The sequence below is a fragment of the Nannospalax galili genome, unplaced genomic scaffold (genome assembly GCF_000622305.1).
Source record: "Nannospalax galili isolate Female #2095 unplaced genomic scaffold, S.galili_v1.0 scaffold304, whole genome shotgun sequence".
Lineage (NCBI taxonomy): Eukaryota > Metazoa > Chordata > Mammalia > Rodentia > Spalacidae > Nannospalax > Nannospalax galili.
This window is the reverse complement of record NW_008352325.1, coordinates 586785-607550: the sequence shown is the minus strand read 5'-3', so window position 1 is coordinate 607550 and position 20766 is coordinate 586785. Positions and strand designations below refer to the sequence as shown.

At 42.0% G+C, this 20766-nt stretch overlaps 1 protein-coding gene across 3 annotated transcripts in view; it reads right to left on the bottom strand.

The window, feature by feature from the left end:
* Grb10 (growth factor receptor bound protein 10) overlaps nucleotides 1-14990 on the bottom strand; it is a 138837-nt gene extending 123847 nt beyond the window's left edge. For 2 of the 3 annotated variants that reach the window (XM_029554175.1, XM_029554174.1), the window contains exon 1: nucleotides 14830-14990. Coding sequence is in view for 1 of the 3 variants with exons in the window: in XM_029554173.1 (XP_029410033.1) it covers nucleotides 1459-1530 (72 nt within the window). In the remaining 2 variants the exon portion in view is untranslated. Of the gene's footprint in view, nucleotides 1-1458; nucleotides 1556-14829 lie in introns of all 3 variants that reach the window. The other variant, XM_029554173.1, reaches the window with a different exon arrangement.
* Nucleotides 14991-20766: the final 5776 nt, after the last annotated feature.

Below are 20766 nucleotides of genomic sequence, written 5' to 3'. Positions count from 1 at the left end.
TGGGACAATCCTACACACATTCAGGGCAGAGCTTAAGCCCCTATTTAATCCTCTCTTGAAATGTCCCGAACAACAAAAACAGGGGTGTGTTTTATTAATCTCTTAGGAGTGTCTCAATCCAATCAAGCTGATATGATATTTCCTATCAAATCTCTACAGGTCAACTGGCTACAGAACCATCGAAGACAGGAACAGGAGGGAAGGGGCAGTTTCAGGTACCCCAGAGCCAAAGCACCTTTAAGTGACCTGGAGACACTGGTATGGGTTGGTGGAGAAAGAAGAAAAAACAGACTGATTTCAAATGCAAAAGGTCCATTTCTTCAAGACAGAACTAAAATAGGGGTCCTTGAAAACTTATTTCCCTTTTTTTTTTCTTTCTAAATTCATTGAATTTCCTTTTTCCATTTATATCTCTTTTTCAATGGAACCATTACTTCTCAGGAATTTTACAAATTATTAAAAATTATTGAGTACCTGTGGAAATCTGCCAAGTGATAAATCTTTGTGCATTTAAAGAAAAAAAATTAAGAGAACATATCAACTTAGTCAAAAGAGAAAAGAAAGGCCTTGAGCCACCAGACTGAGGCCTCTGGCTAAATTATAAGGGGCTATGGATCATGGTATCAGATCATGTTCATCTGGGTCTTTGCATAAGCCTTGCACAGCATTTCCATGTGTTTGAGCTACCTAAAGACATAGCATCCCTAGGGTGTAGGCACATGACTCCAGATGAGCTTCACAGGGAACAACATGATAGAAGTACCTGAGTGACAGGTCATCCTGTGCTTTCCTGTTGAAACCACAGGAAGTAGTGTCCAACATAGGCGCACATATTTGAACAACTGGCCCCAGTTGGTGGCACTGTCTGTGGAGGTTTAGGAGGTGTGGCCTTGCTGGAAGACAGACTGAGAGCTCACAGCCTCAACCCACTTCCAGTTACTCGCTCTGCTTCCTTCAAGTGCTTGAAGATGTGAGTGCTCAGCTTTCTGTTCAGCCACTTCCCCAACATGATGGACTCTATCCCTCTGGAACTGTAAGCTCACATAAACTCATCCTTTTGTAAGTTGTCTTGGTTATGGTGTTTTATAGCAGCAACAGACAAGTTACTGAGACAAAATCTTAGTGGTCTTGCTTCCCTAGGGCCATTGGTAGTGACAAGGCTGAGTGAGGGGTGGAGAGATGAGGACGCCTCTCTAAGCCAGAAATAGCAGGCACTGTATTTAAACCCCTGAAGTGGCCTGGGGAACATGCTCTTAATCAAGAAGTAGGCAAAGCCCAGCAGAAGACTGAAGAAGGTTCCCAAATTCCTCCTAAATCCACAAAACAGACAAAGCTTTGTAGTAAATTCAGTTTGGATTTTCTACAAAGCCAAACGCTTGCCTTTCTCCTAGCATATCTTTGAGCCTTTAATCTAGTAAAGCAGTTCTCTAAAGCAAGGTGGAAGGAAGTATTTCTCACCTGGTTTAATTTTCCTCTGACACTTTGGGTTTTCTTCTCCTCCTTTCCAGCTTGCCTCCCTCCTCTCTCCATACCTTTCACCTCATAGAAGAGTTAGCTAAGTGGAGAGGAGAAGCTCTTATAAGGACACTGCCCATTCAGAGTCACAAGCATATGAGCAGGGGAGTCAGAGGGGCAAGGTAAAGTCTCATTTCACAGGGTCATCCTGGTCTCTATGGAGAACCTGTTGCAGCCGGGCAAGAGAAAAAGGCTAAGAAACATTAGCAGAATTTAAGCCTGGACCCCAGGGGCTACAGCCTGGGAACAAAGATTCTGGATCAACTGGAGATACATGTCAAAAAGTCAGATCAAGATCTGGTACCTAGGGCTGGAGACAGGGCTCAGTGATTAAGAACACTGGCTGCTCTCATAGAGGACCTGGGTTCAGTTCCCAGCACTCAGATGGCAGCTAATAACCATCTATAACTCCAGATCCAGGGAATTCAACACCCTCTTCTGGCCTCCATGAGAACTGCACACAAGGGTACACCTACATCCATGCAGGCAAAACACTCATAAAAATTTTTCAAATTAAAAAAAAAAAAATCTTGGACCTGAGCACCAGACAGGGTATTTCTGTTCATAGACATGGGGAAAGCATAGCAGAAGCCAGGATGGGGAGATGACTTCCTTTAAGAGGCACATCAGTGAGTGAAAGCCCAGTTGAACAGACCTTTCTGCTTCTTGCATACTGACATTAATGACAGTCTTTCTTCAGTGGAAGGGAGTGGATCTGCTTTACATAACGATATATCAGACTTTGAAGTAAAGCGGCTTGGTCTCGTGGACAGGGTGAGAGCCTTGTATAAAGCCCATCTCCTCAAGGCTCATGTGGTTGGTGCTCCATGTGGCAGTGTTGGGAGGCAGTGGGATCTTTAAGAGGTGAAAAAAATAGGTTATGAAGGCACTTCCCCCAGGAGAGATTAACTGGCCTTGCAGGGTGAAGTCCCAAGAGAGCATGCACGTGGTGTGACAATGTGAGGTAACCACATGCATTTAACATCTTCTGCATGCAGCATTTTCCTTTCTCCTGCTCTGACATGCTGTGATATAGCAAAAAGGCCCTTACAAGAGGTCAAATAATGGAGTTGCCTGATCTTAGACTTTAAGCCTCCAAAAGTGTAAGCCAAATAAACCTTTTTATCTCTTTTCTCTACACATTACCCAGCCTCAAGAATTTTATAACAGTAACAGAAAATGGCACAAAACACTCCTTACCCATCCCCTGCCACGTCACCCCCTGCCAAAAGGTTAAAAAGCTACCAAGGCACTTCCTTTTAAAGGCCAACGAAAGTTAGAAACTATATTTATTAAAAGATGCTACAGTAAAACACATACTGAATTAAACAGTTTTAACTGCAAAGACTGGGGTTGGTATAGGATCTGTAATCTGGATGACACTAGTATGTTAAATTTAAAAGTTCTAAATGTTTAAAAACATTTTCATCCTTTTTTTGAAAAACTTAGATTTTCATTGCAAAAGTCTTCAATGTATAATTATGATACAAAATTTTCTTTTTCAGATTTATTTTTGTTTGTTTGTTGAGAAAGGGTCTCCTGTAACTCCAGCTGGAACTTACCACTCATCCTTACCCAGATCTACTACCTTTGCTGGGATTAAAGGCGTGTGCCATTTTTGCTGGGGGACGGCTTAAGGGTAGAACACTTGCCTAGCATGCAAAAGGATCTGGGTTTGATCCCTTCTACCACAACAAAAATCATAAACAAATAAAATAGATTTAAAAAAAAATTTTACTCTGACCACACTAGTCCTAGGATACTAGAGTCTAGAGCTGGTATACACAGCAGAAATTCTTATGAATTTAGAAAAATCTTCAAGGATCTGTCATTTCAAAGAATATTTTTTCCATTAGTGGATCTAAAATCTGCAATAACTAAGAAAGTGTGTGACCTTTAATGAAATCATCCATGTCCATTACGCACACAGTGGACTCTCAGTGGTCAACTCATCTGTCTGTGATGTAATCCATCAAAATACCCACAACAGTGCAAAAAGGGCACTTTTGAAATTTACCCTCTTCCCTTCTCCAAATCTGTTACTTCTGCATGAAATGCTTTGCATGCAGCTATTCAGGGTTGTGCTTCTATCACGAATCCTATGGCATGTTACTGAATTCCTAACTCTTCTCTTAATTGAGACTATAATTTTAAAACTTAATCCTCTTTCGAACTTAGAATGGACTGTAACAGCCTGTTGATCTGGTGAGTCCCTCAGTGATATTGTCACCAGGCTGCCCCATTCTCAGAAAGAAGAAAGGAAAACCTATTTCTTAAAGAAGGCTGGAATGCTTGGCTGTGAGGTCACAGATGGAAATAGAGCCCTCTGGCAGTGCTCTGTGGGAAGTGCCCTGAAATGAGCTCCTTCTGCTACCTCATCAACAAAATTTCCTTGGGAGCTGCCAAGGCAGAAAGTTCTTTCATGATTTATCCTCTCTTTATGATAAGGTTCTACGGTGGTCATACGAACATCTTGGTAGACACCACTGTTACCATTCGTATGTGCAGCCTGCCTGAAAAGTTTTATTAACTGCCAATGCTAAACAAAGACCAAAGATACCCACACCCCAACAAAACCTCCTGCCTTACTGAACCTTTTCCTCTGCTTCTCCTTTCCTTTCCATACCTCCATTTCAAAACAACCTATCCAATCAAACCTTCAGTGATTATAATTCATATTGAGCCTGGCAAGAGTTGCTCTTGGAACAAGACACCTGGAATTGGTAGAGCATGCTGTCTCATAATTCTAAAATCCCAACAGTGGATAAAAATGTACAGATAGGCACCAGGCCCAAGTTTTGAAGTCCCAGACCCTGTGTTGGGGAAGTCAAATGTGCCACTATCAATATTAGAAGAACCAAAACTTTGGCACCACAAAAAGCACCCAAATTTCTAGTCTAATTCTGCTGGCACTTTAATGGAAGGGCAAAGACAGTAGACACTTAAGATACTTAATCACACCAGGCTCCAGAGTCAAGCCTGCACTGACCTCCAGGGTCCCGAAATAACTCCTGCTGGCCAGGACTGTCCTCCCAAACCAGTCCAGGCTATCTGAGGATAGTGCTCCCAAGAATTATCTTTATCTTATGATACATGTCAGAGTCAACAAAACAAAGGCAGATTCTGAGGATCCACAGTGATTTGGTTCTTGGTGCTGTACTCTCATTCAGGAAGAACTGACTGAGGGGTTAAAATATGTACTGCTCTTGCAGAGGACTGTAGTTCAGCTTCCAGTGCCCACATCAGGCAGTTCCCAACCACCTGTAACAACAGCTTCAGGGAATCCATTGCCCTCTTTTCGCCTCCACAGGCACTCACAGACATGTTCACACACACAGACATACATTAAAAAAAAAAAAAAAAAAAAAAAAAACTTGAACTAATTCTTAAAAAAAATTAATTAGTATGCTGATCCACCCATGTCTGAAGCATGAGACCCTCTAAGAGAGGTGTCTATGTCTTTATACCTTATCTCACACTGATTTCACCACTTCTACCTCTACTATGTCCTAGACCCAAATTGGCAGGCCCATTCAGTCATGCCCCAAAGTAGATGTCTATGACCTCACAAGAGGAGAGCAAATGTAGAAAGAAGGGTAGGTGGAAAGAAAAGCATCTCTACAGATACTTATAACTAAAATAATCTGCTGAAGCCATATTTGAATTAGCAAAACCCTAGAAACAAAGCAAACACCCATCACCAAGTGGACAGAGAATCCAAAGGTGACATCACAAGTCTATTCAGCAATAATAGGTACCAAATAATTGACATGTACTTCTAACAGATAGTCTCAAAATAGCTCAATTAAGTGAGATTAAAAAAACCCCAAAAGATATTTTAATAATCCTCTAGAACATGCAAAATAATCTATGCAAGAAGGTAGGTTCATGAAAGCATTGACAAGAAAGGACTGAAAGGTGCATGTGACAATTTGGGGTTGATGGACAGTTTTATTATCTTGGCTGATTTATAATGGCTCTACATAAATAAAAATGCATTAGCCTGCAGATTTTAAAGATGTGCAACTTACTATGCTCAATGCATGACCCCTCAGTAAATTTTTTAAAGGGGAAAAGAAAGCAATTTGGGAGGAGAGAGAGGTATCAAGGAGTTTGGTGCAGTGTGACTATTGCTTGAATATGAAATGTCAACTGCAAGCTCTAATGATTGAAGTCTTTGTCTCCAGCTGGTAGTGTTGTTTGGGAAGATTGCAGGGCCTTTAGGAGGTGAAGCCTCACTGGAGAAAGTGGGTTACTAGGGGTGTGCCTTGAGCTTTGCAGTGCCAGTTCCACATCCTCTTCCCTCTTACTATAGATGCAATGTGATCAGAGCTAGCCTCCTGCGTCTGCAGCCCCATGACTTATGAAAAAAGTAACTCACAGAAAATTGGTGTTGAAAAATTAGAACATTACTGTGGTAAATTTGACAGTGTGTTTCCTTAGGCTTTTGGAACTAGTTTTCAGGAGGAATGCAGAAGAGTTTAGAACTTTAAGATAGGAAATCCCTGGAATGCTGTAAGCAGAGCTTATTGAGTCATTCTGATGGGAGTCTGGAAGACCAGAAGGCCAAGAGAAATGCAGACTGTGGATATCCAGCTTACATAGTTTTAGAGGGGAACAAGGATTCTATCAGGAACTGGGACAGAGTCTATTCTTGTCGGCAAAGAACTTGACTGAATTCTGCCCATGCCTGAGAATTTATGTGAGGCTAAATTTTAAAATTATGGACTAATTTCTCTAACAGAGGAAATTTTAAGATGACATAACATTTAGCTATGGCAGGGCTAGTACTTGATGTTTTTATTCATCCCTATGATTTGAGAGAGAAATAAACAGAACAAAAATAAGTAAAAACTGTCAGATTTGGTAAGAAAGGTATGTGAGCATGCTTAAAGCTTCCAAAAAAGGAGAGTGTAGATGACAAAGCATCTGTACTTGTTAAAGAAATTAGAGCCACTAAAGAGAACCTTCACCAGTTTCACTAGAACAGCAGGAAAAGTACCCTGAGGGCAAGATCCGGCTTACCAAAGGCTCTAACTTGTGAAAGTAAAAATTCATTTGAAAGAAGAATGCCACTGTGAGGGTTCCCTGCTCCTCAAAAGCAACTGCCTGGGGAAGTGTTTCCCTAGGGTCAGCACATAGAGGATGGTATCTGTGCTCCAAAGTGACCACCAGGCTCTATCTAGAGCTGGCAGCAGCAGAAAGTGGTAATACTCATTTAACAAGCATGAGAACTGCAAGACTGTGGGGGTTTTGGAATCTTGCTCCATGGTTTTACAGCTGCTGACATCATGTGTGGTAGGGTCAAAGTTCCTGCAAGGAGGCCCCCGAGAGCCATTTTATGAAGTTGTGAGGATGAAGTCCATGTTGCAATGAAGACCAAAAGCTACTGGAGATACCAAGACCATGGACTACACTTCAAGGAAAGCCACGGGTATGAAATGGAGCTGACCTAAGAGATGCTATGTGTGCTGTAGGCAGCAGAGGTAGAGAAACGGTGCTACCTAAGCCCTCTAGAGTTCAGAGTGCTGGACATGGTGCAAAAGGATTTGATGTTTGTCCTGCATTTTTATCTTGCATTGGTCTGATCTTTCCTCGTTATGTCCCCATTCCTCCCCCTTTGGGAAAGGAATATTTACTCTGTCATTGTATGTTGAAAGTATGTTACTTGTTTTCCAATTTTACAGGAGGTCACAGTTGAGAGACCATTGAGTCTCAGATAGGACTGGACTTTGCACTGCTGGATAGTGTTGGAAGTGTTAAATACTATCTAAACTTTTGCAGTTAGAGTGAATGCATTTTGCATTTTGAGATAACCATGAGCTAATGGGGACTAGGGGCAGAATATTGTTGTTTGAATGTGAAATGTCCCACACAGGCTCATGGTGACACTGTTTGGGAAGGTTGTAGAAACTGTAGAAGCTGGAGTTTCACTGGGGAAAGAGGGTCAATGGGACAGCCTTCAGTCAGGATTGTGGATGCAATACAACCATCCAGCCTCCTGCACGTACTGCCACATGCCTTCCCCATTATGATGGGACGAGTCCCTCAAACCATAAACCAGAATACACCCTTCCTCCCTTAAACTGTTGTCAGATATTTGGTCATAACAACTGCTACTGTGACCAAGAACAAGTAATGTGGATTCCTATTGTTCATGACAGTTAGGCTCTGAAAGTCACCATGAGTACTGGGGCAGTGATACCTGAATCATGTATGCATGCAATACATATTTTTGACAACTTAACAATATGTAAGCTTGGCTTATGCATGTTTTGCTTAAAGATACTACTGATCATTGACATTAAACTCATGGCCAATAGCAGCACTTTAACTCATTCTTGAACAAAGTTTGTGTAACACCTTTGTAAGGTATTACAACTTTCTCGAGCTTATACACATACTAGCACTTTGAATTCGGGCCATTTTTCAATCAACAAAATCACAGAAAAACAGGCAACTCCTTCCTAAAAAAAAAAGTGACACCAAATAAAAACAGTAGGACAGTGTTTTCTAATATAGAAGCCTTGTTTGACTGCCACTAGAATGTATTTCTTACAACTACAGTATATCTGTGACTGTCCACAAATAACTACAATAACAGATCTGGGAGTTCCAGCAAGTAGGCAAATTTATAAATATGGAATCCTCAAATAATAAGTAAAGGCTATCTAGTTTCTCCACGTCCTCACTCTACAATGAGAGGGATATTTACATCATCAGACTTCTGTGAAGGTCGTGTGCCAAATCACAGGTGATCATACAGCAGTACCTAGCAAGTACAGTGTGTCTTAGGCAGTGTCCTTCTGCCATGTCTATCGCTCTGGGCTCTGTGCCCGTAACAGCTGTATTCCAGTCCTTTTGTGTTCCGATGTTTCCCTTCATACCACTCCCAACATCTGTGAACATTCCAAAGACCAGAGCACATTCTATGACAGCAGAAGTACACAGACTGACTGAGTTAAGACTTCTGGATTTGGATCTAAATATCACATTAAATGCTTTCTGACTTGCACTATAGTCTGTCCTACACTGGCCTTGTCACTGTTTAAAATGGGAAGCTTAAGCCTATTACCTTATCCTAAATGATCCAACACTCCAAACTGTCAGAAATTAATATTTAAGAATATTTCAATATGATGTCATTTTCTCAAGAAACTCTTGGTCTATAATAAACCGGAAGTCATAAAAATTAAAGCACCATAATTTACTAAACAGCAATCAGATCTTTCTGATGGGTAGAAATGATGAGAAATTACCATTTTAAAAAAGATAGTCCAGCAACTTGAGAAGAAACAGGAGAGCATCAAGCTACCAACCTTTCAAAGATCACTGAGCTATGGTCCTTCCAATTCAGGAGGTTTTTAAATGTCCACAAGTATTTGACTTCTCGAAGCTATTGTTGAGTATTCTGGCAATTACTCTGCATTTTTGGCTGACCTTACGAATGGCAAAAAACCCAAATCTCTAAACATCCACCTAAACATACCAGCCATGTGGGAATATAAATATTCAAAAGGAAACGAAAAACCAAAGTAGGACTGATTTAGTGATTCATGAAATTACAGTGCTTGGGGGTAAAGGCAGGTGGATGTGAGTTTGAGTCCAATCTGGGAAACAGTAAAACCTGTTGGGGGCTGCGGAGGGGGTAAATGGACAAAGAACTTTCTAGTTCTGCCAAGATGGTGTAACGTCATTCCTCTGAGGTCTTCTTCCTCTGTATATGTGGCCTCTTCGCATCCCATCCCCACCCAGTGTCAGGTGCTCACCACCAACAATACTTATTCAGACCCCTGTATTCTACAGATCAACAGGAAAACTGAAAACTAAAAGGGAAGTTAACAGGGATCCAGAAACACAGGACACAATGCCCCAAATGCCTAGGATACAATGGAAGAACCACTAGACAGCCCAAGAATGAGGGAAAAGGCAACTTGACTCCAAAAAGACATCAGAAGCCAACACCAAGACAATTCAGAAGATTTTAAAGGCGCTACTTAAAAAATGCTTCTATGAGAACTGGAAACACTCTTGTAATAAAGAATAGCTAAAATGTAGCTGTTCACTTAGTGACTTTTAGATTCCACAGATCAGTGAGTGAGATGTTAAAATTCCAGCATACCTAGAGCCAACAGGGAGAACAGATCAACCAGATACTCAATGAAACTGCCACATGCAAGGTGTTAGTATCATACGGGCTGCCCCAGGTTGGCAAGGCAAATGACATATGATCTGGTGTGATCTGTGAGACACAGGGCACACAGAAAACTACCAAGTCAGGGCAAGCTGGGTGGAGTGACTCAGGTGAGGGAAAGAGGAAACAATAAGGGAACTCCACAAGAGAAAACAAGTCCACCAAAAAAAGGGGAGAATGCTTTTCATGTGCAGTGGTCAGCAGACACACAGTTAAAGAGGTGTGTGTATGAAGGACTAAGGGTTACAATAATAAAGAATCAACAGGAGTTGGAGAAAAGTTCACTGTTAAAAAGAGGCCAAAAGACAAGAAGATGTCAAGAAAGGCAGGAAGGCTTAGTACCAGGGTATGTGAGAATTTCTCAAAGCCTGGCTCACAACTATCTGAGGTATAGACTAGAATGGTTATATGGTGCCCTGATTATGACTTTCTGACCTTGGAAAGTAAAAGGTAGAAGTCATTATTTTAGTTAGATTCTAAGACAATCAAAATATATTATGAATGGGAAAAGAACCATACTAATCAATGCAGCTGAGCAGAGAAATGATCCCTCCCCTTAGCCAATAAGAACAATTATAGTATAACAAAACCTCCTCTAACTATATCTCTGGGGTAAGCAGGGCAATAGGACTCACCTCCAACTACAAATGAGAGCTGTACCATGTGGGTAGCCTGTCCCCACAGCCATGAGCAGGAAGTGCCCTTCCCAAGGCAGAGCCACACAGTAAAGAAGCTGCTCAGTGGACACTAAGCTTGGGGATGTCATGTTATGAAGCCAAATCAACTCCTATAGATTCTTTAGTACCAAAACAAGCAGCTAAAATGGAGACAGTGAACTAAGCTGTGTACTCAAAGGGGTTGATGGCTGGAAGAGAAAGTACCTTGAGGCCTCTGGGTCAAAGAGCAGGAGTACAGAAATAGAATGATTAAAATCATCTTTGTAGTAGAACAGAGATTTCCCTTATTCAGAGAAGATGTTCCAAGACTCTTTGCAGATGCATGATGTAGCAGACAGACAACAATATACTGTTGTCTCCTATACATGCCTATGATAAGCTTTAATTTATAAAGGAAACACAGTAAATTCATCACAGTAACTAACAGAAAAACAGATTATAACAATATATTGTAATGAAAGTTATACTAAAGTGGGCTCTGAAAATATTTTACTGTACTGCATTTTCAGGCCACAGTTGACTACCAGTAAGTGAAATTGTGGTTAAGTGAAATCCAGACAAAAGAGGACTACTATATCTTTTCTCACTTCCTACTACAACCCCAAAACTGTGTTAGGTCTTAAGCTACAGTGAACAGAAGAGAAAAACAGAAAGGCTTCTCTAATGCCCAACTGTCCCAGGCATCATCACTCTGGACCTTGGCTCCCACTGTGTTAGATTGTTCATCACTGTGAGAAACATCTAAGAGAACGAGTATAGAGAAGGAAAGGTATTTTGTTTGTTTGTTTTGTTTTTGGCTTCTGGTATGAGTTCATGGTTGGCTGCCTCCATTCCAGTGGACCTTCAGTAAGGCAGCAAGAGTATGTGCCAGAGTAGGCTGCTAGTTCACTTCGTGGTGGCTAAGAAACAGTGAGACAGGAAGAGGCTGGGGACAAGATATACCTTTCTAGGGCATAGCTTCCATGACCTACTTCCTCCAAGTAAGCCCCACTTGTTATGAACACTATAAATACATTAAGGGAGTAATCATTAAGTCAGAACTCTCAGGATCTAATCACTTCCCAAAAGTCCACCAGCTGACAGTCAAACTAAGCCAAGCCTCCAACACATGAGCCTCCAAGGGACATCTCAGTTCAAGCCACGTGCCTTGCCCATACCAAGCCCAGATGCCCTGGTCTGACACTGCAAAGCCATTCCTGGCTCACAGCAATCTGTTCCTCTCACACACCCCGATTCTGTTTCACATCTTACTGAAACACAGGGGACTGAGCTTCAATCATTAGGTCAAAGAAAGCACAAGTTCTTAACATCGTATCTTTCTACTAAAAGTATGCCCTGAGTACAAAGGGACTGTGGAACCCAAAACAGTGCCCTGTACCAAGTGGGCACTCACTATGAACACATAGAACAAATATGAAAAAGTTGGGAAAGTGAGAACAAATCCACTGACAGTTTCAAATGCACTCAAAGTATACCCAAGGCCAATGGAGTCTAGTTTCAGGTCAGCTCCATCCCTTACCATATGGGCTCAGGGATGCTGAGAAGACCTTCCAGTGCCCCTGGTGGGTTGGCACTTCCTTGGTAAAGATATGTGTTCTACAGCACAGAGCTTACAGACCATCACCTCCTGCTATAGCCATGACCCCATCACACTGTTTTAGAACTGTCTGGCCAAGAATGAGGTGTAGCGTGTAGCCAGGAAGTGCAGACAAACCAACATAAACTAGCTTTTCTAAAGTCTAAGACTTTCTATCTTGGACTCACACTAAGAGAGTCTTACAGTCAGAGCTGTTTCACTGAGCACAGTGAAGAAAAGGAGCATTCTTAAGTCCAATGCCTTGTCATGTCCCAGAACCCAAGCTCCCAGCTCAGTCAGAGAAGCACAGATTCACTTGACCAATACAGGAGTTTGTTCAAACTTCCAAGACCCTAAGAAAGGTTTTTGTAAGCTGGGCATGATGGCACATGCCTGTAATTCTAGCATTCAAGAGGTAGACATGAGATGATAAGGAGTGAAGGCTATCTTTGACTATGCAGTAAGTTCAAGGCCAGATTGGCTCAAAACAAATTTTGTGGTTAAAAATGTCTGGAAATTGCTTCCTCAGAGTAATCTTTGGTGGAGCATACCCTATTCATTACTCACTGATGCCTATTAGGGCTCAAAGTTGTCAAACAGAACAATGGGGCTCAGGTTATAGCCCAGAGGTTGAGTGCTTTATTAGTATGTGTGTGGCTTGGGTTCAATCCCCAGTACCAGAAAAAAAAAATCAAATGAAATCAACATGGCAATAGGTATTTGCAGACCTTGCTCCTAAAGCCCAGATAAAAGTTGAGGTTTGCCACAGTACCAAGGCCTTCCCTACCATTCCTTAAGCTGCTTTTGATAACTTCATTTCAAGCCAGAAACATCAGCTGTGAAATGAGTCTTCATTTCCATGCTGTGTCCACATCAAGCAGTTCCAATCAGGCTATCGGAATTCAGAGGCTTTGAGGAGCACTCCATTTGAATGATGTAATCAGAAAAGAAAAACACAGGAGATGCAACTTGGTCAGATGATCTGAGTAGGACCAGGATCTGTTAGAGATGGCCCTCTGCCTGTTTCAGATGTGTCTCTTCAACCCCGCAAAGGCATGCCAGGAATAAAAATAGTCCTACACCTCAAGTAAATTCGTGTTGTGGAAAAACGCTTTCTGGCAGTATTTAGGGGCAGGCAGGTCCAAGGGGGCTTTTACCACCTGGACACCATAACAACAGTTCTGGCCCACCATCTTGGGGTCACCCTCTCTGGGTGCACAACTGCTAATGACTGCAGGCATTATAGGCTACCATCTACAACACGCAGCTCAAAGGTAAGACCAGGACATGGCTACCTTGTACCTGTGCCCTGGGCCTCTGACACTGAAACCCTAGTACCCATACTCAACTGTGCTGTGAGGAAGAGAGTAAGGGCCTCTGTTGTATAAAAAAATAGTCAGTCACACCCTACTCTCTCTAACCAGGAGAGCCGTGACAGTTTGAGGCATGTGTGACTAGCCATTCACCCCCAGGGGTGACTTTGGTAGGAGCCAGTGGCGTGCTCAGCCCCATTGTCCCAGTACCCAGAGCTCTACGAACTCTCAAGCTTGACTATTAGCTGTCCGAAGAGAAGCTAGAAACATCTAGCTGTGCACATATGGAGTTTAGAAAAGCTGTGTAAAATGATTCAGCACCTCCCATAAGGCTAGACATGGTAAGGAAGGGAAAGCTCAGAATGTTCTACCAAGGGCTGTGGTAGACTGATGAAATTCATTTCCTCAATCTCCCATAAGCGCCTCTTATCTGGCTCCTCTCTGTGATAGGCTAACCTGTATTCCTAGAACATTCATATGTTGAAGTCTTACTCCCCAATACCTTAAGATGTGACTGTATTTGGAGGTAGGTCATTAAAGAGGTACCAAAGTCACAGTGAGGTCATTAGGGTGGCCCTGGTCCAATAGGACTTATATGTCATATCCATATAAGAGGAAGTAAAAACACATCCCTGTTGTGTAGAGGGATAACCATGTGAAGACTCCATGGGCAAACCAAAGGACAGAGAAGCCACAGGAGAGACCAGTCCTACTGATGACTTCAGAATGGACTTCCAGCATCTAAGGGTATGACACAAAAAAATGGTCTTCTAAAAGAAAAAAAATAGTGCATGGGGCGGGGGGAAGCTGGGCATGGTGGTAGTGGTGGTGGCACACCTTTAATCTAAGAACTTGGGAGGCAGGGACAAGTGGATCTATGTGAAATTGAGGCCAACCTGGTCTGGTGAGTTCCAGACCAGCTAAGCTATAGGGAGACCCTGTCTCAAAAAGCCAAAAGTGACCCCCCCAAAAAAATTCTGCTGTTTAGGCTTTCCATCTGTGGTTTGTTTCAGGAGCTGTCGCTAATATTCTTTTTGACAGTCATTCTCCCCCTGGGACAGAGGGTCCAGCAGGCCCTCCTGTGCTCAAAGTCAGGGCAACCACACATCCCATTTGGAAAACAAGCCAGTCATCAAGACTCTCATCTTGTGCTAGCTCACCTTCACAAAGTAAAATGGCTCTAGCTCACCAGGCAATAGGTGCCCAGAACAACTAACGCAGCAAGCCTTACAGATGAACAGAGAAGACCTACAATGTGTAGTGGCCTGTCTGCAGAATATGATCCACAATGCAGCCCAAGTCCCTTCTTCTGCTGCCTACTGCCCACTGCCATCAATGTAGCTCAGTGACCCCACGGAGGAGACAGCCCAAGAGGAGTGAAAGAACAGGGACAGATGGGAGACACCTTTGGAAACCCTGAAATAAAGGATCTAGTGTCAGCCTCTGCTGACAGTGAAATACATCTATTGACCTTGCCTTAATCAATATTTAATAGAAGACTCTCCTGCAAAGAAAGGCTCTATTTATATATGGGTGAAAATATACAGGACTTACGTATTACAGGTAGCAACTCAGTGATTCTGTCTGTCCAGGTGGCTACCCGGACTTTACCGTCCCAGACTTCACCGGGGGTCGAAGTGAGGGCCGCACTGGTTACTGGGCCACTGCTCCTCTTAGCTGTCCTCTTCCACTCAGCATACTGGTCAGCTCCAAAACTGGAAAATCAAAGTAGCCATTGTTGAACTTGTTTTGAACTTATACAGACCTGAATGCACACTCTGAATGTATCCAGGACTAAAAACTGCTAATGATATAAAAGAATACATTTTCAAGGAGGTTGTTTAGAAACTTGCCAAGAGCAAAACAATGGTAGTAAATCCACAGAAGTAGGTTACCATTGCCATGTCTACTAATTTTAGGGACAGATGCCTAAATACACCAGAGGCTCCTAGCTCACTGCCTGGGTTTCTCTCTAATCCCCAAAGCAAGCGACTTTCGAGGCATGTAGAATGTGGAGCCCATATAACTCTGCTTTCCTAAGAGGCCAAAGATTACCCTGAATTTAAGTTTTGAGCCCAAATCAAAAAATAGTCCACATCTTTCCTTTCACAGACTCCTCCCAGGCTCCACCCATATCCTCAATCCACCCCACAGATGTGCATGCATCTCAGACTAGGCACCAGGCGATGGCCTGCTGTCATTATTAGGAGAGCCTTGCAGAAAATGAAGAGAACAGAGAATTCTAAGTGGTCCATGAACTCCCTATCAGGAGGACTTCAGGACAGGGAGGTTTGTAGTTCAACTCCTAGCCCCTAGGATTCACTTTGATTTACATACTCAAGACCTGAATACCAATAGCCCAAGGCACTGATATGAGCATGAGGAGGATCATGACAAACCCTTCCCTTGCAGGAAATGGCTTTGCAGGGAAATGGGCAACTCAACCCCCTCTTGAACCATGAGTCCTCTGCAGGGTCCTGGAGATAAAGCCCACCTCACTGTGGATTTTAGTAAACTGCACTAGGATGCATTAGATTTTAACACTGTCACAGGAAACACACACAGTAACTAACTCGGTAGGGTGGACAGCATGGAGTAAAGGTACAATCAGACTCATGGTTGCTGCTTTTTGTGTTCCCACTGATTCAACTATGATGTGGGTGCTCTGAATAGGCAATTCAATGAAGGATATATCAACAATGTTTTCCTAATCATTAAAGTGTGAAAACAGGGTCTTCCCTGCTTCTTCCCTGCCATTAGGTCCCACTGGGCATGCTGCTAAGAATCCAGGCTTGGGAACCAAAGACCCCTAATTCATTTCCTGACACTAACCCTAACTGAGCAGCTTACATTTGGGCAAATTATTGGACTCACTGAATTTCAGTGTCCCTAATTACAAAAAAGAATTATATAGTTTTTAAGTTTAAAATAATTAATACATACAAAGACTGGGGACAAGATCCAATCATAAGTAAACATTAAACAGATACTCAATGTAACTAAGGCAGCAAACAGTCCTGTTATCAGATGCAAAGTTAGCCACCTACAGGCTGTGTGCTTGATGTTTAAAGTGGACATTGATCTTTCTAGGTCCCAAATGGGAGTTGTGTGATATAAGATGATTTGACTTCTCAAAGCTCAATATCACCTGTATACACAATGGCATTTTATTGTCTTAAATGTCTCAAAGAAGTCTAGCATCTAAGTTGAACACAATTTGTTTTTAAGTTGGTGTGAAGTCAAATAATTTTAAGTTTTGAAATATCAGTGGGTAAAACCACAGGAAACGGATTCTAGGCCACCAGAAAGACAGCTTGTGGATCACTAATTCTCATATTCAGAGGGGTCCACCTGTAGAGGACCTAATCTTTCTTTAGGTTCTGATCTGAACGGCCCCAGAGTCAGTTCCCAATGCCTCTGCCACCTATCTCTTTCGGACTTAGACCATATACTCCATAGACTTGCTTTTTAAGTATGTGTAGGTCTACATAGTGAGTTCCAGGACAGCTGGGGCTACAGGGAGATCCTATCTCAAAAAGACCAAAAAAAAATGTATGTGTAGACACAATAAATTGATCTCTAATTAAGATAAAATAAAAAATGTTGAGAAGGTCACCACATTGACCATTTTTGTCCATTTTCAAGAAAACAGATGTCAAACTTTGCAGTTTGAAAAAACAAACACAATATACTTCTAAGCTTGATAAAATTAAAAGAGTAAGATACATGATAACCTCAGGACTGGTCAATAGCCCCACAGAGCCTGTACAAATACCCTTCCCAGGCATTGTTTACCATGACCCCAGACAGCATCTACAGCAGGCACTGGCAAAGTCCCAAAGCAGACCAGTATGTCCTGGTCGTGGACTGACCTTGACCATCCTGCCAGACAGGCACCTACAGAGTCCAGATGGAATCCATCCATCTGTCTTTATCAGTCAAGGGAACACATTTCATGCAGTCTTATAGCTCAAAGTGACAAAAACTTATGATCTTAAAGAATATAGTAACCCAGACAAAAACAGGTATGTTAGCTTAGTTCCAAGATTTTCTAGAGGCAAAGTATCTCTTGATCCCTGTTTAGTATCTGTGATATCTTCCAAAAATTCCTGAGCTAACATAAAGTTTTCATTCTGTCTAGCTTTCACACACTAAATATTTAGAGTTATAACAGTGATTATTTAGACAGTCAACAAATGCCAACTTTCACAACAAAGATATTTAGCCTATTTGACTAGAGGGAAGCCCAGGCCTTCTTGAAAGGGGAAGAGAACACCTTTAACCAAAAAACAAATCCATATTGAAATGAAAGAAGAGACTACTGTGTTTTCACAGAGGAAGGCACTTGTGAAGAAAAATTAAATATGTGGATAAAATAGAATGGAAAAAAAGGGGCAAAATTCTAAAAATGAATTGTGAAATTTCAGAATTCGATAGCTAGAACCTGTGAACAGCTTTAAAGTGAACCAACAGTTAAATACTGGGACGTGGCTCAATGGTAGTACAGTTACTTAGCCTGTATTGAGGCTCTGGATTTACTCACCAGTGCCTTTAAAACAAAGAGAGAGGTGGTCTGGGGAGATGACTCCATTGGTAAAATACCTGCTATACAAGCCTGAGGAACTGAGTTTGGATCCCAGAACCCATGAAAAAAGTGAGGCAGCATGTGAGGGGATAGAACCCACTAAAACCCTGAAGTCCACTGGCCAGGCAGCCTAGTTGAATGGGCAAGTTCAGATTCAGTGAGAGACCCTGTCTCAAAAAATAGAATGTGAAGAGGTTGTGGAAAGCCACACAATATCAACATCCGGCCTCCATATACAAGTGCACACATGTGCGCACACAAGCACATATACAATATAAAACCTACTCATGCCATTCTAATAAGTAAATAAAAGGAGAAGTGGGAGAGAGAAGCACCTCCACATCACTTCACGACTGTCTCATGCCCGTCTTTTCACGTGAGTGCTGGGGTTCCCTACTCATGTACTTGCAGTGCAAGCATTTTACTAATTGAGCCATCTCTCTAGCCTTATTTTATCATTTATTTTTTTATATTTTATTTATTATTTTTATTTTATGCATATGAGTGTATTGCCTGCATGTATGTGAGTGCACCCATGTTGTGCAATGCCACGGAGGTCAGAAGAGGGCTTCGGATTCCCCTGGAACTGGAGTTAAGGACGGTTTGTAGCTGCCATGTGGGTGCTGGGAATCGAATCTGGGTCCTCTGCAAGAGCAGTCAGTGCTCTTAACCGCTGAGCCAACTCTCTAGCCCTTTTATCATTTTTTTAAAGAGAAATATGTCTAGAAGAATAAATCTAAAATCAAAAGCACAGTTGGTAAGAGAAAATAAATAAATCTTCTTGCTTAAGGATCTGGGTCATAAAATATGAAATAAGGCACAGCCTTAACCTTATATGTGATATAGGCCAGAAAATTCCAGCAGGCCAGTAGCACAAATAATGAGGAAAGCCAGGCCATCATCACTGCATCAGGGGCAGCAAACCCACACATTACAAGCCCTAACAGTCCCAGGGACCAAAGATCACGTGACGAAACAATAAACAGAAATGCAAAGGAAATGTTGAATAGGAAAACAGATTTTGAAAAAAAATCATTGTTAGTTACAGATAAAATGAAGGATGATCAATTAGAACCAAGGTGAACATTCAATAAGGATGTCATCTGGGAGCAGCTGCAGCCACCACCTCTCTCACTGGGACCAGGATAATTAGAAAAGCTGATGATTAAAAATTATTTCATTCACCAAAGTACCAAAATAATACACTCTAGATGGAAATAGATACAGAACTCTTTGAAGAAAATGGAAGGCTTTTAGGGAGGAACTGGAAAGAACAGATATAGAAGCATACTCCCTTCATTAAAGTTGAAAGGTTCCTATTACTGCCCCTATAGGACAGGGCAAAACAGCCCAACTTACCCCCAGTCTTGGGAGAGAGCTCCCTTGATGATCTGAGGGTCCTGGAAGATATAGGAGATATAGGACATCTGCAGATATAGATTTTGGATGGAGAACACGAATGATGAAATATGAATTAAAAACAAGACCAAGGATAACTACTAGCAGCTTCCTCAGTAAGACAGTCAGTCCCTCACTTCCCACACTGCTAATGAATGGATGATTGACACATTACAAAAAATACATAAAGAGAAAATGTACATGAATAATATTACAAAATTTAGGTAAGAGGTCTTCACAAGCAAGATTCTTATTTTAATGCAATTTAATTTTTAATTTTGTGTGTGTGTGTGTGTGTGTGTGTGTGTGTGTGTGTGTGACTATGTATGGGTACATGCATATGAATGCAGGTGCATATGGAGGCCAGAGGCTCTTGGAACTGGAGTTACAGCCAGTTTGGGAGATGGGTGCTGGGAACTAAACTCATGTCTTCTGTAAGAGCAGTATGCAACATTCTCTTAACCATTAAGTCATCTCTTTAGCCCCCAACCAAAATTCTTAATCTAAAAGCCATGTAGGATAAACCAACTCCTTTACAGTGAAAGGCCCTATGTGCAAAATCAAAAGCCCAGCATTAGGATAAAATATTTGTAATAACATGCAGCAAACAATCTATGTTAAATAAATCTTATTTACTAAGAGAAAAGAAAATCTAAAAACAAGCAAAGCGTTCAAAATCCAACAACTTAGAAAACAAACTAGTGAAACTCTCAGCTTCACAAGTAACCAGGGAAAGGGTGATTGAAAAAGCAACAAATGCACTTTGATGTGACCTATCAGATGGCTGGAAATCTGGGGTTACCCAAGAAGGGAAGATGGCCCTCTGAGGATGAGGTTGTCCTAGACCATAAGTGGGTTCACTGTACAGTATCTGCAGTGTCAACTGGAGACAGGGAGGTACCCTGTAAAAGTCAAGATTAAGGACAGACAGCATGTCCCTTTTCATAATTTACCCAACAGTAAGACTTACAGGCACAATGAACACCCATACTCACATATGCACTCTTCAAGATGTTTACTGCCATACTCCTCAATATGGAAAAATTGGAAGCCGCCTAAGTGGACCTACCCAAATCCCGCCTTCCCTCAATTTAGTTCAATTCAATTCAAACTGGACACCCACCAAACTGGACCAAGAGCCCTTTCCCATTCCTACCTGTCTTTCACTCAATCCACCAGCCCAATTAACAGAGGCTGTGGAAACAACCAAAAGCCATCCACTTTCTTCCACCTCTGCTGCTCCAGCAACTACCTCCTCTCTTCAGACATGGACTCTATTTCAACTCTCAGCATCCTCATTACTCACCCAGCCCTTAGTTCTGCAGAGCCAATGAGCTAACACCAGCCACATGCCATCCTAGCCTATCTTCTGCTGAGATATCAAAATATCTTAGCCTAGATCATTTATAAATAGAAGTGCATTTGCTCATGGTTCTGGATGCTGCCAAGTCCAAGGCTCACGGCACTGGAATCTGCTTGGCATCTAGTGAGGGCCTTCGTGGTGCATC